We start from the raw sequence: 20,550 nt of genomic DNA on the forward strand, positions 1-20,550 counted from the left end.
CTTTTAAAATTTGTTGAACAAAATCCATTTAATTAAAAATAAATAGACGGTTAATTATAAAAGATTTCCTCTTTCTCCGAAATATATTTTGTAAATCAAGTAGCAAAGTTTATATTAGTGTTATATACGAATTACATTTTGCGCGAATTTTGTTAAATTTTAGTCTAAGGAGTCATCATCGGTGCTGAGTTGCGACATTTCCACAGACGACAAGTACATTGTGACTGGATCCGGCGATAAAAAGGCCACCGTATACGAAGTGATTTACTAAGCCTATTCCCTAACAATGAAAGACTTGTCTTTCCTCCTTAAAATAGTGTTTAAAAATCGATCGAGAACTTCGTTAATCTCCTGTATATCTTCCCTTCGCGAGGAGGGGAGCGCAAGAATAAAAGTTCCCGGGAAAGTGGGATTCTTTAGCAGCCTTAGGACCCTAATAAGACCGACGCGACTGGTATAATTGTGTACATATTACGCATATGCGAATCTATAACGAAATTACAATAGAAGAATGTGAAAAATCTGTGTATGTGTGCGTGTGCTGTGAATGCGTGCGTATGATGAACCGAGGGTCAGCGATGTACTATATTAATTTCGCGCGTGCGTGTCCCGATTTCGCGAGTGAACGTCCCGTATATATATACGCGATTACGCGCGCGGGGACTACTATTTGTCGCGTGCATACAACGAGCTCTGGAAACGCGACGACGAGCGTGTTGGAACCGTCGACGAGCGATCAACGGAGCGGTGGTCTCGCATGTGCGCTAAAGTAAATGAGAGGAGCCTTCGCAAACGGTGATGTTAGACATATATGATTTTGTAGCTACGTAAATGTAGGATTATAACGCGCCTAAAGCGGACGGCCGGTATCATCGAGGTGTAAAAAGGCGTCGCAAGATTAGTCTTTGCCTAGCCGGCAAGAGAAATTGCATTACGCTTTTTAGTGAAACACGGGCGTCATTTCGAATCTTTGCAATCGCTATATCTTCGAACGAATCGTATCCTTCCTGCTGTCCCCTCTCGAACGACGCAAAAGAGGAGAGATAAAAAAAAACATTTGAAGAATGTCCGAAAGTCTTTTATATCTTCTTTTTTTAGAGGTTTGATTGTATTGCGTTGGCGGATTTTTTTTTTTAATGAGATGCATATTATTAATGTGAAAGGTAATCTATTACGAATAATCAGTATTGTTAGACTTTTCGGTTTGATAATTTCCTAATTGAGATAAAAAACCTACATCGAGTAATTTATCGAGCAAGAGGACTTTGAATTGTCAGATTTTGATTAATTTCACTTTCATGACTACTATGTATGCTGTTTGGCAAAACTTAGTTACAAGCAAATACTTTTTTTTGCCTCGTAAGCATAAAGAATGATACCTACCGTTTAATAATCGAATTTCTACGTGATATTGCGCGAATGGCACATACGAATCCCTGTACAGAATCCTTGTACATATTCGACGTTTGTGATTATAACGATTATAAAACGAGTATGCGTACACGTTGTCGCGCGGATACTCGGACTCTTTAAATATACCTATGTAAAGTACAACCCCAATGCACAATCGAAACAAAACTATTTCTCTACTTTAATTAGGTGACACTAAAATGCGCGGAGATCAATAGAGGCGGATGACGTATTGCAGTTTTTAAATATCGATTTTTCATATAGGTATATATATCGATGAGAAAAATATTGACATTGCACGAAAAATTAAAAGATATCTTTGTGTTAAAAAAAAATATTTGATCAATGACATATAATTGGAGATTTATATCCGATTGTATAAAACCATACGACGAGGAGCATTTTCGTAAATGCTTTCGTGAATGAATTTCTGCTTTCGATTGATCTTCGTCCTGCGAAAATTAGCTGAATGAAATTCTCGGCAGACAGACGAGCGCGAATTATAATGTATCATCGAAATGATTAAATTTGTGAAATTATACGGTCCTTCATTCTGTGTCCTTAACGTGAAGTAATAAAAACCAAGTAAACCTTAAGAAAAACGGATAGTTACTTTATTATATATATATATATATATATATATATATATATATTATATATAGTTTTCGCAGTTCTCGTCTTGCTGGCGAATATATGACAAATTGAAAGGTTTGATTAATGCATCACACATATGTAGAGAAAGATATGTCATATAATTAATGACGTATCCGCAAAAATTTCTTGAAGAAATAAATAAGGATCTATTCCATTTCTTCCTCGCGTCGCATTTTTAGCAATAATAATATGTGACACAATTGATATATATTATATATATAATTTTATTTATTGTCTCGCATCAAGTTGTATTTTCCAATTTCTCTTTCTCTCTCTCTCGCTCTCGCTCTCTCTCTCTCTCTCTCTCTCTCTTTCTCACAGTGTTTAACGAAAGAGTCACATGTGTATGTGTGACAGAAGATAATAAAATTGTTTTCGTAATGAGAATCTTACGCGCTTTCTTGGAACGCACAATTGCGTGTTGGAATTCATACGACGAATCGATGATTGTACAATATGACATATAATGTGTAAACAACGATTACATATCCAAAGAGTTAGTGGTCATCGCGAATGAAACACATTATTCATCGGCAAATATAGATAATCGTGTCGCGTTTCTTTGTCCGATAAAAATTATCTGATACAAAAATAATCATGACTCGCGTCACGAAAATTACTGCATGATTACACGTAACTATGTAAAACGGGGATAAAGAGAGAAAGTTTATGTGTGTGTGCTCTAAAAGTACGCACGAACCACTATTGTTTAATTTGTAGCGAGACAATTTATCCTTAATATGAAGTAAAGACCATCTCGAAGGAAGGTGGTATGAATCGAGAGAAGGAGAAAGTAAGTACCACAAGTTATCACAAGTTTGCTTCCGATAATTTTCGATGTATTTACATTTTTTTTTACGTGTGTACAAGATCGTTAAAAACATTAAATGTTTATGCTCGCGTTATATGATAATCTGTCCATGTATTTACATATTCTTCTTCATGTGTACAAGATTGTTAGAAACATTAGATGTGTTTACAGGTTTGCTTTCTTTTCTTTTTTTCTTTTTCTTTTCCTTCTTTTCTAACATATCGCCTCGCGCATGCTTTAAAATTCCGCTCTCTCTTTCTCTCGTCGGATCATCGTTTTTAAATACCCTCTGACGTATCTCGTCGTTACATATATACAAGTAGAAAAACTCTAGTAATGTTATCGTCACGCGTTATTACAAACGGAAAGGAGGGAAGAAAGTCTACACACATCCATCTTTCATACACAAATTGTTCGTACGAACGTTCACAAACATGTTTCGATATTTTTATCTTTTTTTTGTCCGATTATCGCGACACAATTTCGTAAATAAAATCAAGGGAAAACGAAAAACGTGGAGACTGCTGAGAAATATATAAAATCGTGAAAATGTAAAATATGTTTCGCAATTTTGTTGATCACGATACAATATAATCTCATATACACGTACATGTTCTCATTTGTGTTTTATCTCACATGTATATGTATATATATGTTGGTCTGTACATAATCTAGAAAATACATCACGCAATCGACTTTTAAATTAACAAATTTTTACAGGAAATGTAGATTGCAAATTTAATGGTAATAATCTCCACATTCTGCCTTTAGAATCTAGATTTACAAGGACACTCGATCCGGAAGGGATGATAAAGGAAAGGGGAAAGGGAGACTAAATTTTTTTCCCTTTCTTCTACTTGGAAGGTATCGCGTAATTCGAGACTTTTAAACATTTCACAAAGAAACACGCATGTCTTGTGTGTAGCATGATAATGAAATGTGAAATGGTGTATGGTAAATCATTCAAATACTTTAAAAAGAACTGAATACTTGTACAATGAGAGACCGATTTACCGTGCCTATCGATCGTAATCTTTGCGAATCAATTTTATCTTACATGTCTATCTACAAATATATGTAGGGATGTAAAAACATATACAAAAGTACAATACAATTCATATTATGTCGCAATTTATAATCGCAACGAATCATTAAATCGCTCTAGTAAAATTTGTAACAAAAAAAAATTATTTGAAACTAACATCGAATATCGCTCGGATTACTTTAAACGCTAACAATCTTCGTCATGTAGAACATATTTAAAAAGATATCCTTGCGTCTCTCGAGGATAATTGTGCTCTCAATAAGCGCAGTCGCGAACTGAATATATATTTGGTCGTAAAACTGTACGCTTCTCGCCGGAATACGACGCGTCGATTTACGTCTCGATGTTCTGGCAGAAGGTCCTTAATTCTAGAAAAGGAAAAGCTAACAACTCTTATATGAATTGTGTTCGGAGATATGGCAACGAATATGTCCAGTTGCAGTGATTATTTTGAAAAGAAGTCTTATAAAAAAGAAAAGTAAGATATGACAATTATTTAGACAATGGATAAAATTCGTCATAATTAAAAAAAAATTATATGTATATTGATAATATGATAAAGTGCAAATGGGATATATTGTGTTGCTGTTTACCCCTCGCAATGTTGCCAGATTCTATGCTTCTCGCTTCGTGAAGAAAATAATTAAGTAATTTTCAGAGTATATGTTTAGTCCTGCTGTTTGGTAACTTTATTTGACAGATGCAAGCGGTGGCTGATATCCCGCGCGCGAATATTTCGAGAGGAAAACAGAGAAGTAAAATAATTGACATATCGCTTTATATATAAGATTACTTATATCTGTCATATGAGTTACCGGAAAAAAGCAATAATCAATATTAACGTGTAAAAACATGTTCGGAATGAAAGAGATCGTACTTAAAAATGCGATTAAGTAGTTCTCACACGCCGATCATTTCTTTTTTTTTTTTTTAATAAAACGATTCAACAATAACAATCAGAGTCTCTGGCAATTTTGCTGTTGCTCTGAGCAACATTTACGAAACATATTAAAGGTTTTTTCTGAATATATGTATATCTCTCCGCGTTTTTTTTTTTCAACCTTAACGTACATTATATTTACAAGTCGCGCTAAATAGATCTCTATTTATATATATATATATATATATATATATATATATATATAGATATATATATATCATATTATCTTACTATCCTTAAGGCTAGTTTAGCTTGCTGCACACACGTGACATGGTCCATGTGACATATGAAGACACTGGGTGGTCAGTCGCTGTCCGAGCCCACTGGATTGATCTTTTTCCTTTTCTTTGCTTGCTTTGGATTTACGATCTCCTCCTCCTATGAGCATCAAGAAAAAAGGATCGTCAATTTTTTGCCATATACTTTAATAAAAATTTTATATATTACACGCGCATACGATAAACAAAGATGTAGTAAAAGAACTTACTTCGCTACTGGAGGTACTATCAATGTGATATCGCGGAAGTGGTCTCTTCGAATTGGATCTTTCTCGCGTATTAGCACCGGTTTTCCTATGACCGCCCTTACTGCCGCCACCCGCTCCGGAGGAAACGTTGTGTTTTCTCGCGGAGCTACTCGGTGGTGGTGGTGGTTCGTTCTCTTCGTTAATCTCGGCAAGTGAGAAGAGATCGCCGTAGCTCTTCCTCAGCGAGTCGTTGCTCGCCGCTTGCGCCTGTTGCAGCGCTCTCTGCATACCTTCCGAATGGTACAGCTGTAATTCCGCGGAGTGCTGACGTAATTGTTCCAAATGGCTGAGAACTTGTTCGCCGGTAGGTGGACCGGACTGTTGATTCTGCTTAGCACCTGAACGTTTCCGTTTGTTCGGGCTAGTCGCAGGATAACGGGTACTGAGCAAATTCGCGAGTAGTTCACCTAGCTTCTCCTCGTAATCGCGACACCAATAGCGTAGCACGGCTACGACAAACATGTCGCCATCGACGCTCTGTCGAGCGAGCAGTTGTCGTAGAAGATCCAACGTTGGCCTATAATAAAACATACAAAGTATATCAAATTGTTTTATTATTTATACATAGATTTTTGAGATATATATATATAAATTGCAGCTACATCTTACTCACTTTTCTTGCTTCAGCATGAACAAAATCGAAGTAAGCGCCTCCGCGTGATTGCGAAACTGTAATTTCGGCAAAATCGGCAGTACGTAATCAATGGGGAAATCGTGCGCGTATATGAGCTGCCAAAGACAGTACTGTTCGAAGGTTTCCCAGTTTAAGCTGGCCGTCAATAACGCGGTGAATGATTCCTTCTTTAACATTTTCAGATGGCCTTGCATTATTTGACAAACCAGATCCTGCAACTGGCATGAGTCCACAGTAGAGACAACGAGGTGTAACAATTGGACGTTTCCGAGAGCGACGTTTTGAAATCCCATGTACACGTCGGGCACGAGGTAACATAACATGAATATGTTGTCTTCATGGCAGAGCTATAGCAAAGACAAAGGTAATAGTTGTTACAAAGCTGTTTGTAATACATATATATTTATTTTATTTGTATTCAGATATAAAACTCGTACCTTTAAATCCGATACCAGGCATACGTCCAATTTTTTTTCTCGTTGCGCACAAAAATCCTTGTACACCGACGCTTTAATGTCATTCAAAACATTGCTGAAATAAAATAGTATAGAGGTCAAAAATGTTTTCTTTACTTTTTTTTTTAACTATCTTTTTTTCGTTTTTAGACCAACCTCGGCTTGTTTTCTCGTTTCTCTTCTTCTTTGCCCCAAACTTTCAAGAAATAAAGGAGAAGATAACCTATTCGTGGTTGAACTGACTGCATTTCTGCTAGCACCCTAGCCAACAGCTTCCGCCTATTATCCTCCTCTTTGCACAATTGAAATTGATTTCGAAACATGACGAACAACGGGGTGCTTATACTATCGGCTAGCGCTTCCTCATTCATGTTGTCCGATGGAAAGATCGGCGCCGTGATCTGCGACGATAAGATGGTCAATATGCAGGACGCTAACGCGGGTATCGTCTCGGCGTCTATTTCGTCCTCCACGACCATTTGTACTATCCTTTCCATCGTTTGACACCTCGCTTCATTGTCAGCCTCCGTGTGCAACGTCTCTATGCTGGTTCTCAACTCCTCTGGTTCCAATATGAGACGCAAATGCGACGTAATGTCCTCCTTTTTCACAACACAATTTGCATTCTTTTGATCGTTTTTCAGTTTCACTGTGGACAACGGTATATCCTCCTCGTCGTCTTCATCTTCCACCTTTGTTACTATCCTAAAACATTAGTTCGTAAAATTGATTTTATGTCTAAGACATTAACATTTAATCCTTTCGATTGGAGATATAATGGATGATCAACCTGAGAGGAGACTCCTCCTCTTCATCACTAAACGCTGGTTCTGGATCCTGTGCCACGTGATTATTCTCCATGGTAGAATTTGTATTCTCTATTACAGTCCCTGGATTGTGCTCCTTGTCTTCCATTTTACCTGAATATTTCAAGACCTTATTACCTGCTTAAGGACATGATGTAAAAAGTTAGTAAGCGATAAATGTGCTGAAAGCTAAAAGGAGTGAATCGTCAGATTTGGTGCAAAGAAAAAAAGTTTTTGCAAAAAAACACTCGGCGTCACGTACAAGTAGCATTTCCAGACGTCTAGCATACTTTTGAAGACTTTATTAGCATCTTTTCATATTTTCGAAATATACGTTCTAATTTCAAAATTTTAAAAAAATTAAATAAAAATTTGCACTAAATTTGTATTCATAAAAAATATCATATTGCATATTGAGTCAAGTATAAATTTTCTTCGATTTGTGAATTGTACAAAGTTTTATATTATAAATTCTTGTTATTATAAATTTAAGATTTTACATTATAAATTCTAATACACACATACAAATTGAATTTGATAAGTACTATATATGAAATTATATGAAATTATATAAACAAAGGAAATATTATTTAAATTTCACATATTTAATATAAAAGCAGACTACATTTTTTTAATCTGCAATTATTTATGCAAAGTATGATTGGCATCACAATAATTGAGATATTTTTTTCAATGTTTTTTCTGAACGCATTCGCTCTATCTAAAAAAATAATTTGTTTTTTTAATATCCCAAAATGATATTCCAAACTGTCAGATGAATTTATACACATTCAAATATTTAGATGATAATGACTGAGAAACGTTTAAACCGGAAATGAAAGATATTAATAACGCCGAGTGTAATCGATAAGTTTTGGATATCGAAAAAGAAGCTTTCCCAATGTAATGACGGATTTGTGAATGAAGTTCGAAGAATGCCAGAAAAGTTTGATCATCCCTAGCTTATTTTTGATGCAGGATGCGAGATTGTGTTAACAAAAGATTTGCATGCAGTAATAATAATTTTACCAGGCTCTGTATTCGGTGGTAGGCAAAACTCCTTGAAGGTTTCCCGTATCTTGCTCCGCAATTCTCGGTCCAGTTTCGGGCTATCGAATAACGGATACAGGCTAGGCAAAACGCGTTTCTCCAAAATTTGTCGCAACGATGAAAATATCCCGTTTTTCACTTTGTCCATTAGCGCAGGGTAAAAGTTTGGAATTATCTACGAAACGAGTCCTTGCATTAAAAGAGCTTCACAATGAAATATTAAAACAATAAAAAATGCGAACGTCATTACACAGCTTACCCTGCATAAAAAATCTAGAAGTGTGGCAGTGACGGGTGGATGAGACCTCATCGAATTGTGCATGACGAGGATCGCCGGCTCGATATTCATGATGTTATCCTTCTCGGGTTCGAAGAATAACCAATCGTAGAACAAGGCCAGTTTCGCGTTGCTAGCGGCTACGGTGGAGGTGCACGTTGTGAACAACCAGCCTATTACAGCCCATCGTGGTATGATGTCGGAGCACAGCAACTCGTTCGTGGGATGTATGACTCCGACGATGAAGCGAATAAGGTCGCATCTTAACGACTGAGATTCAGGCGTCGCCAAGTATTGCCTCTGGAACCAGTCCTGATAACGTTTGTGATTACCGAAACGGACGTTACTGGTGAGAAATACGAGTTTCCTCTCCATGTCCGGCGTCAAGCGAGATTGTAAAAATCTTCTCGACGTTCTCGTCTGCAGCAACTGAAGAACGCCATTAAAATTTGGACAGAGACTTTTCGAATTGAGCAGTATGTCTTTCCATAATGCCTCGAACTCCGATATTCTCGCGACGTTCTGCAGTAAACGAACCAAATCCCTGCAAAGGAGAAAAATATAATTCAGCAAATTAATTCGTTCGATAATTTGTTTTTTAGAGAGTATCAGTCGATGGACGTACGTACCTTCCAATAGCTAAACAGTCTGCCATTCGCTCCCTTATCAGAGACACTGTGAAGGTCACTTCCTTTTGTCGCAAACCAGCCAAGTGAGGCGCGTTATGGTCTTCTATTAACCGCAAATACGTGTATACAATTGATGCTACTAAAAAAGGGAACTTGTCCAACCACGCTCGATTCTCTTGAAAAATATCTAAGAGAGCGTCAACAAGGAATAAATTTCTTGGGGAAATATCCCCACCCGCAGCATGCCTCAACAAACTTAAACAAAGATTATCCACATTAGTTACACTAGTCCTTATCATTTCCCTTAGCAACCACAACAGCTGACTTCTAGTGATGTCATTTAGTCTCAAATATTTCTCCAATACTAATTGATTGAGATGAAGCAGCACAATGGCAAGGCCATCTCGCGTGATTAACGTTAAGTCTCTGTAACTTTTTGCAGCATTCTGCGAATCTGTCAAGATCACCACTAGTAAACCCAGTGAAACTTCCTCGTGCGTCTTGTCCTTGCACACCGCATTGTTCAACGTATCGTGAACTTCCTTCTCCGAAAGTCCCGCAGTCAAGTTTTGCAGCATCGAGTGACATCTCTCCAATTTCTGAAACCCATATTGCATCGCTTAATTCTCCATAATAAAAAGAATAGCACAAGAGAGACTAATTTAAATTTGTATCTAGGTTTTTGGAATAAACCTTTCTTCGAGAAAGCACATACAATATAAAATAAAATTTCAGAAAATAATAAATGAAATTACATCATACAAAATTGAATCTGAACGAAACGTGTTGGAGCTTTCTTTCGCGAATTTAGAGAAGCGCGGAAATATATAACAATAGACGATCGCGGAGGGAAAGAAGAAAGGAAAGTCCAAGGTGTGTCCATTAGGGCAGATTGAAATTTAGCGGGGAACCATGCGTTTTCGCAAGTGGCGCTGCGCGTCACCAACGTGCGCGACCGTCGCAACAATGGCGGAGGCCCTCGCACCCGATACGTATCCAGTGACTATTTCAAATATTTATGTTACCTCTTCCAGCTCGTCCTTGTTCTCGATGCAGCTCGTGACGAGTAGCCGGGACGCCGGAGTCTTGGGCTGCTCCATCGCTCGTCGCCTGCGCCGCGGCCGGCCCGTGAACGTTACTCGAGGCCCCGTCGAGCCCTCAGCCCTCAGCCCTGTGCCCCTGGCCGCTTGTGCTCGCCTCCGTGCATCGTGATCGTCTCGCTGGCCTGCTAGTTCGCTCTATCTCGCTTTCTCTCCCACGTCTCTTCTCTCTTCCTCGCTCTCCCACGATCGCACCGTCCGTCTCGCTCGCTCTCCCACCTTCTCGCTCTCTCTCTCCCACTACGTGTCCTCGTCCTCCGTCTCTCTCTCCCGTCCGCTGGTCTCGCTCCCTCCGCTGCCCACCTCCTCGACGTTGCCTGTGCCGTGCGCGGACTATCCACCGTGTTTATTCCTTGGCTTCGCCACAGGCCTCCCCGACTTCGCGTACCGTTCCGATGCGATTGCGCATTGATAGATGCGCCCAGTCGCCGAGAGGGCCCCGCCGAGAGTGTCGCGGTGTTCTCCCCCCACCGCCATCCCGTTCGCCAATCAGTGCTCACCAGCCAGTACACACGATGGCTCGGGGTGGGGGTACGGTAGAAAAGTAGTGCGACTCAAGCAGGGTCGGATTCGTCGGGGGCGCCTTGAGGTGACAGGACGAGAGCGCCGAGTTGACAACCCGATGTGACACGTGACAAACTTCTCACTGCTCCGATTGGCCTCGCGAACTCTCGATAAATGATGAACTAGGAGAGCGAATCTGGATTTTTTTTTCGTTAGTATATATTTAGCTTATCTAATCGCTGTGTAATAATTTATTAGCGCATTTTATATTACCAATTTTTCTCTATAATGTAGAAAAAAATTGAATCTTGTATTTTTTGTTATAGAGGCTTTAATAAGGAAATATACTGGGGCGTTTTAAAGCCTCCGATCGTCTCAGCGGGAAATGGGAACCGTGAAATAAGCTTTGATCCTTCCTTGAATCCTTAATAAAAGGTCTTCGGCTTCGTAGCTCTTTTTCGCCCTAAGAATTTTTTACCGGTTAATCATCCCGCACGGACAATGGAGCGGATAACGGAAAGCGTCTTCATGGTGGATTACGTTTTGCCTCTTTGCGCCACTTTGCGCGGGTAAGCTTTGTGCAATTACTACAGAGTGTACAAGTCGTGAACTTCGTCCTTCGTTCGCCACGCGTTATTAATAAGTATATACGTTATAATGAGGCGCGCGCGGAAACTTTCGCGATTCCGACAGAGTCACGGCTATGAACTCCTCTCTAATGAAGAGACGGGAAATAGTTGCAACATAGTTAAAACTCGCGGATCGTTATTTCGAAATATTTGGAAAATTGTAACGCTTGGCGTCGAGGGCGAGGAAAGCTAAAGATTACGATGCGAAATATGAAATTTGCAAATCTAATCGTTAATTATGTCATTTTAAATTAAATCTTCCTATACTATAAGGTACAAAAACTCATTGCAATGAAACAGGTTAAATTAATGTTGCGCAACGAAATTTCCTCATTTTAATAAATATTTCCTACAATTTATAATTGTAAATTTTCAAAGACATATATTTATAATAAAAATATCCAAAGTAGAAAGGAAAGTACAGGGTTAACATATAAAAAAATATCTCTTCAACTAGCATTTATTCGCGTTTAATTCAAAATAATCGAAAAAAATCAAAGCTGGAAGAGATTGAGAAAAATTATGAAATTAGTGAAGACGCGAAAACTCCCGTCTCGCCAGTTTGGTAGAGCCGAGGGTGCGTCGCGCGGAAGCGCGCATGCGCGCGCATTTGCGCGGACGCGACGCGACGAGTACCAGCGAGATCGGCCGCCTTTAATCGCATCGGGCGTCCCGGTCACGCACGCTCTTCTCGTTTCCTTGTTTCGCGTTTCGTCCTCACGGAATATATTCCGCGACGCGACGCGACGCATTTCACCTGCTTCCCGGGAGATACGCGAAAACCTCGGCTTCCCGACCTCGAGGCCGCTCGACGGCCTCCTCGACTCGCGACGAGAGTATCCGGTCTCGCGGCGGAAACGGGCACTACTCATCTCCGGGGAGAGAGAGACGGCTTGCTCATCGACATCTCGACAAGTCCGCCGACACCTAACCCCTGGAAATTTCGCGCGACGGGATTTCTCTCCCTCGGGGAGTATATTCGCGAGGAACGCGTCTTGCGTCTTCGTCGGGGAAGACGGTCGCCGAGATCCGGGATCTTGTCGCCATTTTTCGTAACGGGAAACTAGTGTTACGAGGCGCGTAACACCGCGTGCTCCTGCTTTTACATAATGGCCATATTCTCGCGACTCCTTGGTTAAACCTGGTCGTTGTAACGCGTCTCTTTACGTGACGGGAAGGGCCCTTACATTAGGTATTTCCTTCGTAACGTTGCGTGCGTAAATTACGAGCGTGAGAAAATACCCGTGAGCAGCTATGTGACGTCAACGATTTCGGAGCAGCGTATGATGAAAAACGCGATATACGCTGCAATTCCTGCAGTTTTCCCGATTCCTCTATTTGATTTCTCTCGCTCCGTCTTGTCTTTCAGGCATAGAAATTCGATATCGCTCTCTGACGAGTTCAAATTTCGCTTTCGCAAATATAAAGCCGAGCTGAGATAATGTAATCTACTCTATTGAAAATGAAAAGTCAATATATAATGCCTCGGAAAAATTAAACTTGTCGCAATTGTATGAATTTCAGTCCATGATTTTCAGAGTTAATATATCGTATTTCTCGAGAATAAATGTCTTTCAATAGTAAATTGAAATTAAAATTTGCAGATAATAGTCGCGAATCTATTTTTGTCGATTGCATTACTATTAGCCGATTCGCATCATCGCTTATAATAAAGGATTTCTTTCGGCGCACAGATGAGAGATGCGTGGCCTTTCGAGGTTCCCAGAGAAATGATCAGGCAGCTCGACTCGCAATATATGCTAACTGCGAATCATGGACGTAAGAAATAACTGGACCGACTGTGTGTGTATGTGTAAACTCGTGTACGAGGTAGAAAACAAATGTTTAGGAAGGGGAGACCGGGAGGAGAAATGGACATTAATGATACATCATTTTATTGCTATGAAAAACGCGCGAGAAATTCTGTAATTAATGCATTAAAAACCTAGAGCAAAAATAAAGATAAAAAATGAGCGAGGAACATTCTTCATCACTTTGCGAAATTGCTTAAACGATTCAGTGTAAAAAAAAAACATCTAGACGCAATAAGGAAGCATTTGCAAAAAAAAAAAAAAAAACGAAGTCAAAAGTCAATGGCCGATTTATCTCGTTTTTATCTCTTTTTTAAGAAACATAATTCGTTCGCGTTATTGTCTTATCTTTATAGTCGTCAATTGTATAACGATTGTTTCTAAGGATAAAATTTAATTGTAACAGTTGATTTTTTTATCGTGATGATATCACAGTTTTATAAGTCTTACAAAAGAGGAAGAGAGAAAGAGATTCTTTCCGTTATACTTCGAATAAATTCAACAATGCATATATATGCATAACGCACACACATGTAAAATGTATATACGTATATAAAAAAATAACTCGACCGCTTGTAAAATACCTATTTATAGACGCTAAAATCGACGATATAATGAAATGCAAACTGATTGGCTACAGCATGTTATTGATGCGGCTTTTGATGTATGTATGTATGTGTATATGTGTGTGCGTCAAATAAGCGCATATATATATTGCAGAACAATTAAATTCACATAAACAAAGTAATTAATTACTTATATTTTCATATTAGTAAGAAATACATTTTTACTAAAATGCTTACATATGTATATATTAGTAAAATGCTTATATATTGCGTTTTCCTGTTGAATAGAAAAAAAAATACTCTCTTATTTATAATCTATAATTGAATTTAAAAAAATATTTTGCATTCATTAAATTAAATTGAATATTGAATTTTTCCCTTTGACAATATACCTCATTTTTCCCTTTGACAATATACCTCATTTAATGTTCATGTTTGTTACAAACACGCGAGTTAAATCAGCTCAGTTATTTCTTGTGTCCATGTGCTGCGAACCTTAATGAGACGCATGCGCCCGATAGTGTCGTGAGTAATTTCACGTCAGGAATGAGATAGGAAAGAGAAAAGAGCATTGTAAGAAAAAAATACCTGCGTAAAAATCTTATCGAACACATTGCATTATTTTCATTTCTAAACAGAAAGTAACTTCATTGATTGGATGGATATAAAATGAGTTTATACTTCATTATTGAGATAAAAAAATTAAATTTATGATAGAGAGAAAATTTTAATGCTATTTTATGAATTAGCATTAGAAAGATTTTACACACACATGTGCTGTTCCTGAATGTGTATATGTCATTTCTGTTTTTCTACTTTTCAGCTATTGATTATATATTAGTTTTAAACTATTCGCATAGCACTAGAAAAATGTTAATTTTTAATATTTCGCATCGATTCTTCTTGAAATTATTTATTCCTCTTTATATTATTAATTAATATCATAATTATTTACTTTTTGAACTTCTATCAACTATTTAGCTATTTAAATTAACTTTGAAAACTGTTTTTATATATAGCTTCCTATTCTGTTTTTAATTTATTACGAGAATTTAGGATGCATTTTTGAAAATAAATCAAACGTTCGTAGTTTAAGCTTAATTCTTCGGGAATAATTTTTGTTTAATTTTTTGCCCCGCGTATATTTTTGCCATTTATTACATTCCAGTACTGTGTGTAACTCGGTTGTACACATTAGATATAAAACGATAAGTTTAAAAGGATAATGTTTCAGGAGTCACGTTGTAATATCCATAGGCACTATTTTGTAATCTCGTCTTTATTGCGTAACTATGCGGTGTTGTAAACCGCGGTTTGCAGGATGCGTATGTGGCAACTAACATTCGAATCGTGTAGAATATTTAATAAATTATAAACTGACGAATTATACAAGTAAAACCTATTAGCCTTTTCGAGCTCAATGGGAAGATATTTCCCAGCCGAGAGAAGACTTCGGTATACATATTCAGATATATTTCAATCGAGATCTATTAAGATGTGCTATGCACATTTGATATATTATATAGGGTGCAAAAAGTAGAGAAAAGTGCAACATTATCTTATAATACTAGATTGACATGCTTATACTTCGTTATTCGTTGTATAAGAATCACAAGGGCGAGTGCGATTTTCAGAGACAAATGTTAAGAAATGCGAATTCTTAATAGGATACTAGTTTTGGGTAAATTTTTAGAAAATACAATCATACTTTGCTCAAAATTCACACGACAATTAAATGTACTAGCAATGGATATAATTAATCATTAGCACATGTTCCATTGAAATTGTCTCTTGCAAAATTTGTATAATTATCAAAATTATTTATCACATATATTGTGAAAAAATGCTTTTCTTATCAAGAGATCCACTTTTGATCGTAATATAATAATAACTATCATCTTACGAATAATTTGTAAATAAAATTGAAAAATGATAATATATTAAAAATGTGTGAAAGATATCGAGTTTTTCAACAAAAGATAACAGCATTTAACAATAGACAATGATCTGATTATAGCCAACCATTATATATTTTTATCCCTTATATATTATTTTTGTTTGGCATCGGGACTTCATTGCATCTCTTAATTTTAAGTTTAAAGTATTCAAGAATGCATTTTAAAACAAATCATCAATACTTACTACGATTTTCCTTTACGAAATCGCTGTCGCGCTTGTGCTTTGCTATACTTTGGATGTTTTTCCTTCTCGTTATTTTTTTCTACGTCGACATTTTCCAAATCTTCCTTTTCCTCAGGGAAGAGGTCGACGGGCGGTTCTAGTAATGATTTTCTTTGGCATTTTACGAAATAACGAAAGCCTTTTGCGATGCCAAAACCAAGCATGGCTATAGACATCGTTAATAACGCCATCAATAAAGGATGCTATAACAGAGTACAGAAAGATGACATTACAATCGTGACAAAGCTAATTTAATCTCGATTATTTACCCTTGCGCAATAATAATTTCAAAATATAAAATATGAATAAAAAAAATACCGTTAGAGTGGGCTTGTTTGTAAAAACATAGTCCGCAATCACAACTATAACTCCTAATATAATGCCGACACCAGCTCCAAGCCACGGAATCTGTTGATCAGCTGTAACATACAATATTTTATCATGTTCTTATTTATTAATATTCTATTGTGTTGTAAATTTTCACAATTCTAAGATAATTAGGTGTTATGTACCTCTTCTGTCTTTAATCAATGATCTAGATGCTCTGTTCATTGCTTCTAAAATCTTAGGCTCATTTGGTTGCAAGGACAGGGCTTTATTGTAAGATTGAAGTGCTTCACTAAAACGAAATGTCCTTAATTCAACCTCACCCTTTCTGAAATAACCCTGAAACAGTCAGATATATTAATTTCAACGTGCTTTCCCTCCGCTTTAGAGAGATAAATTTAAAGAAGTTAAATTTTCAGATTTTTAAGAAATTGGTCTCTTATTTGTTGTATCAAATTTGATTTATTTGAGAATATTTAGACGTACTTTAGACCAGTCAGGCTTTAGTTGAATAGTCATCAGGGCATCCTCCATAGCATAATGATATTGTCTCATCATTAGAAAAGCGAAGGATCTGTTACTGTAGAGAGAATAATTCTGCGGATCCAGCTTGATGGCATGTGTGTAATGAAACATTGCCTCCTCATATTTCTGTTCCTTGACACACGCATTTCCCTGCTGCTTAAGATTGTCCACCTAAATAATAAAAAAGAAAAAATGTCATATATTTCCTCCACATCCACACACACTGTATGTATCAGTGTTTAGAGGTTAATGTTAGATTTCTCTCTTTTCGCGCAATGTAATTAACGCAGAAAACGTTATATAAAAGCACACGATTTCTCGTGCGGAGCGTTATCTATTTAATGCAAAATAAAGATTGTAAAATTAAGATATGATTGTAAAAATTTTGATATAAACTCACCTCCGTTTCTCGCGCGTTCATCGTTCCTGTTTTCCGCGGTTCTGTTTGAGAAATAACTCTCTCACGGAGAATTAAAGATAAATTCTTTGATCATGTCTCCGTTAAATCATTGTCGGGTGATATTTTATTGAATTATGAAATATAATCGACAACGAGGAACAGACAGATACCTGACATGCTACTGACCGGTAGGTGCGTGCGCGCGCGCGTTTGATGTGACATATGTCATATGTGTATGTATTGTGTATGCGCACGCATTATTTCTCGATTGCATTATCTGCAATTTATTATTTACTAGTACTATAATGAGAAATAGTTCAGTTTTGTATGCAAGTTAAATTTTCAATTTTATTTTTTATTTATCTTGTTTCTAAAATTAACTTTTTGTTAACTAACTGTGTGCGATCGAGATATCAATAATTAACAATTCCATATTCACATTGAAATTGATCGTATAAACATTAAAAATTATAAATTATAAAACATTCGTAATATAAAATCGAAAAAGTGAATTAAAATAATTAAATAATGTGTATTTAATAGTTTAGTGACGAAAAATCGACATTACTCTTTCTTCGCTACTCCGAGATTGAGCAATCATTTTAATAAATTTGATAGTATAAAGAAGAGAAACACTCTGGACGATTCAGTAAAAGATTTGGCTTATCTCAACCATAAAGAAATATAATATATAACATAGAAATAATCGACAGAAAGTTTTTATCGTGTTCATGAATATGTAAATGTACATGAACAAAAAAACGAAAATATTTAATATTTTTATTTGCTTGTCATATATATATATATATATATATATATATATATATATATATTTTTTTTTTTTTCTTTTTTTATCAAAGAAAATTATGTATTTCATTGTTTTAATGAAAAAATTAACGTTAAATCTTAAATCTTATTTCATATAAAATTAACATATAATTTTTTAACTCTTCGGAATTACGCGGTATTAGTTAATTTCTGGTGATTATAATCTACATATATACAGATAATGTTATATACGTATACATGCATTACACTCGCCGATACGATGCGCAGCAGCTCTATAGTACAAAGCGTTGATCTATAACAAATAAAAAAACATATATGTATATATATATATAATAATTATATGTTTATATATAATATTATATAAATTTGTTTTAATTATAATATAATCTGCTTACCGCATGGTTGCTCTGCCGTTGCCCGATGCCTCCCCGGGCCTCCTCTTCCTCCACCTTTTTTGTTCGTACTTTTCAGTAGCGTCTTTTTGGCACTTACGCATTACACAACACACGCTCGCAAAAATACGATCACGCGCGCGCATGATTAATCAGCAAAATAAAATAATTACACGACAATTTGAACGACACTCCCGACGTAAATACGTTAATCGCACGCGACACTCCCGATTCTAATCTCGTGATACTTTGTGCGAAACTCCCGACTCCCGACATTAATCGTACGTGACTTTTCATACTTGGGCACTCCCGCTTTTAATCGTACGCATATTTTATGCGCTTTTGTTAATTATATGCGACGCATATTTGAGAGAACAGCACGCGACAATTATAATTATGCGAAGCTACGATCCGCGCGGCGCGATGCACGACATTTACGCGGGATGTCGCCGCAGTGATGCCAACTGTTTAATTAGAAATGTCACGTCGAGTAAAGCGCTCTAATCGATGTTAATCGATCTTTTCAATGATCGATTAATCGAAAGATTGGTAATTTCTAATTAACTTTTTCTAATTATCCCTTCTTCGATTTTATATAAAAAAGAATGATATTTTTATATAAAGTTTATTTAATGATTAATATTTTTGACAGTTATCAGCTGATTTTTGTCATAAAATATTAATCGCGGACAAATAAGTTTATATTACAAGTATATATTATAACATACTCATATAATATTATTTACATATTTACAACATATTATTATAATTAAAATAATAATATTTTGTAAGTGTACCTAATATAATATAACATGTTATAATACTTTATCCGTGATTAATATTTTTTGACAGAAATCAGCTGATAACTGTCAAAAATATTAATCGTGTATATTAATTCAATAAATGTGTACATAAATGTATATATATATAAATGTATATATATATATATATATAAATGCGCACATAAATGAATATATATATAAATGCGTACATAAATGTATATATATATATAAATGCGTACATAAATGTATATATATGTATATATATAAATGCGTACATAAATGTATAATGTATATATATATAAATGCGTACATAAATGTATATATATATATATATATATATATATATATATATATAAATGGGTACATAAATGTATATATATATGCGCACATAAATGTATATATATATAAATGCGCACATAAATGTATATATATATAAATGCGCACATAAATGTATATATATAGAAATGTGTATATAAATGTATATATATATAAATGTATAAATAAATGTATATATATATATATATATATATATATATATATAAATAAATGTGTACATAAATGTATATATATTAACTCAGACGATTTTTCGGACATATTAAAAGACATTTATTGCCGTACTATCGACACTATCTCTTTGCAAATTATATTCCCCTATTAACTCAGACGATTTTTTGGACATAAATGACACATATTACTGCAGAGATAGTGCAGTCTGTTCTATAGTTATGAATATATATATTTTTTTTTTACATTATTACTTTATATTATTTGTTATATATTTTTACATTATTATTATTTTATATATTTTATACATTATTTAAACAGATAAAAATAAGAATAATAATTAAAATAATTAAAGAATAATGTAAAGAATATTTATATTATTTTTATTTAATTAATATTTAATTTAAATTTAATTATACACAATTATACAATTTTATAATTTATTTAAAACATATAATAGTAATTGCGGATTTGACTTAAAAGTATCAGGTTTTATTATTTCTTCGTTTCGCATATCATCATACTCAATCCATGTTTTCTTTTCATAATGAAAACATAATGTTGTAAAATGTCCTGATGAGTTTTCATGAGATTTGATTTGATGTGGCCCTTTATAATTAATTACTCCAGAAAGTATATAGATATTTATTTCCTTATCAATTAATAATTTGAATTGCGTGGGTAAATCTTTTAACCTGAAGTATTTTTCTCTTCCATCTATATTGTACGTTTCGATAAAAATCAACGGACCTAAAAAAAATATAAATTAAATAAATAAATAAATATTAATTATATAATTAATA

At 35.6% G+C, this 20,550-nt stretch overlaps 3 protein-coding genes across 14 annotated transcripts in view; 1 reads left to right on the top strand and 2 right to left on the bottom strand.

Moving 5' to 3' along the window:
• Gro (TLE family member transcriptional corepressor groucho) overlaps positions 1-4,946 on the top strand; it is a 70,412-nt gene extending 65,466 nt beyond the window's left edge. For all 10 annotated transcript variants that reach the window (XM_083053478.1, XM_083053477.1, XM_083053482.1 and 7 more), the window contains one exon: positions 164-4,946. In XM_083053478.1, coding sequence (XP_082909604.1) covers positions 164-271 — 108 coding nt within the window. In that variant the 3' untranslated portion in view covers positions 272-4,946. The remainder of the gene's footprint in view (positions 1-163) is intronic.
• Positions 4,947-5,003: 57 nt separating this feature from the next.
• Ints3 (integrator complex subunit 3) lies at positions 5,004-10,397 on the bottom strand. Of its 3 annotated transcripts, none has more exons than XM_083053475.1 (10): positions 10,263-10,397; positions 9,238-9,836; positions 8,591-9,152; positions 8,311-8,506; positions 7,266-7,395; positions 6,632-7,180; positions 6,458-6,551; positions 6,000-6,367; positions 5,348-5,903; positions 5,004-5,238 (listed from the first exon to the last, which is right to left on the bottom strand). In XM_083053475.1, exons 1-10 carry the CDS (start codon positions 10,335-10,337, stop codon positions 5,164-5,166), a joined length of 3,204 nt encoding a protein of 1,067 aa, XP_082909601.1. In that variant the 5' UTR covers positions 10,338-10,397; the 3' UTR covers positions 5,004-5,163. The 3 variants fall into 3 exon arrangements, with proteins under 3 accessions (XP_082909601.1, XP_082909600.1, XP_082909599.1); XM_083053474.1 differs by having other exon boundaries at positions 7,266-7,419; XM_083053473.1 differs by having other exon boundaries at positions 7,266-7,422.
• Positions 10,398-15,560: 5,163 nt separating this feature from the next.
• On the bottom strand, positions 15,561-17,570 carry LOC145944876 (uncharacterized). Its single transcript, XM_083053504.1, has 5 exons — positions 17,281-17,570; positions 16,842-17,051; positions 16,541-16,694; positions 16,347-16,447; positions 15,561-16,231 (listed from the first exon to the last, which is right to left on the bottom strand). Exons 1-5 carry the CDS (start codon positions 17,299-17,301, stop codon positions 15,989-15,991), a joined length of 729 nt encoding a protein of 242 aa, XP_082909630.1. The 5' UTR covers positions 17,302-17,570; the 3' UTR covers positions 15,561-15,988.
• Positions 17,571-20,550: the final 2,980 nt, after the last annotated feature.

The sequence above is a fragment of the Prenolepis imparis genome, unplaced genomic scaffold (genome assembly GCF_030444845.1).
Source record: "Prenolepis imparis isolate NDT839.2.m4 unplaced genomic scaffold, iyPreImpa1.0 SCAF_13, whole genome shotgun sequence".
NCBI classification, from domain to species: Eukaryota; Metazoa; Arthropoda; class Insecta; order Hymenoptera; family Formicidae; genus Prenolepis; species Prenolepis imparis.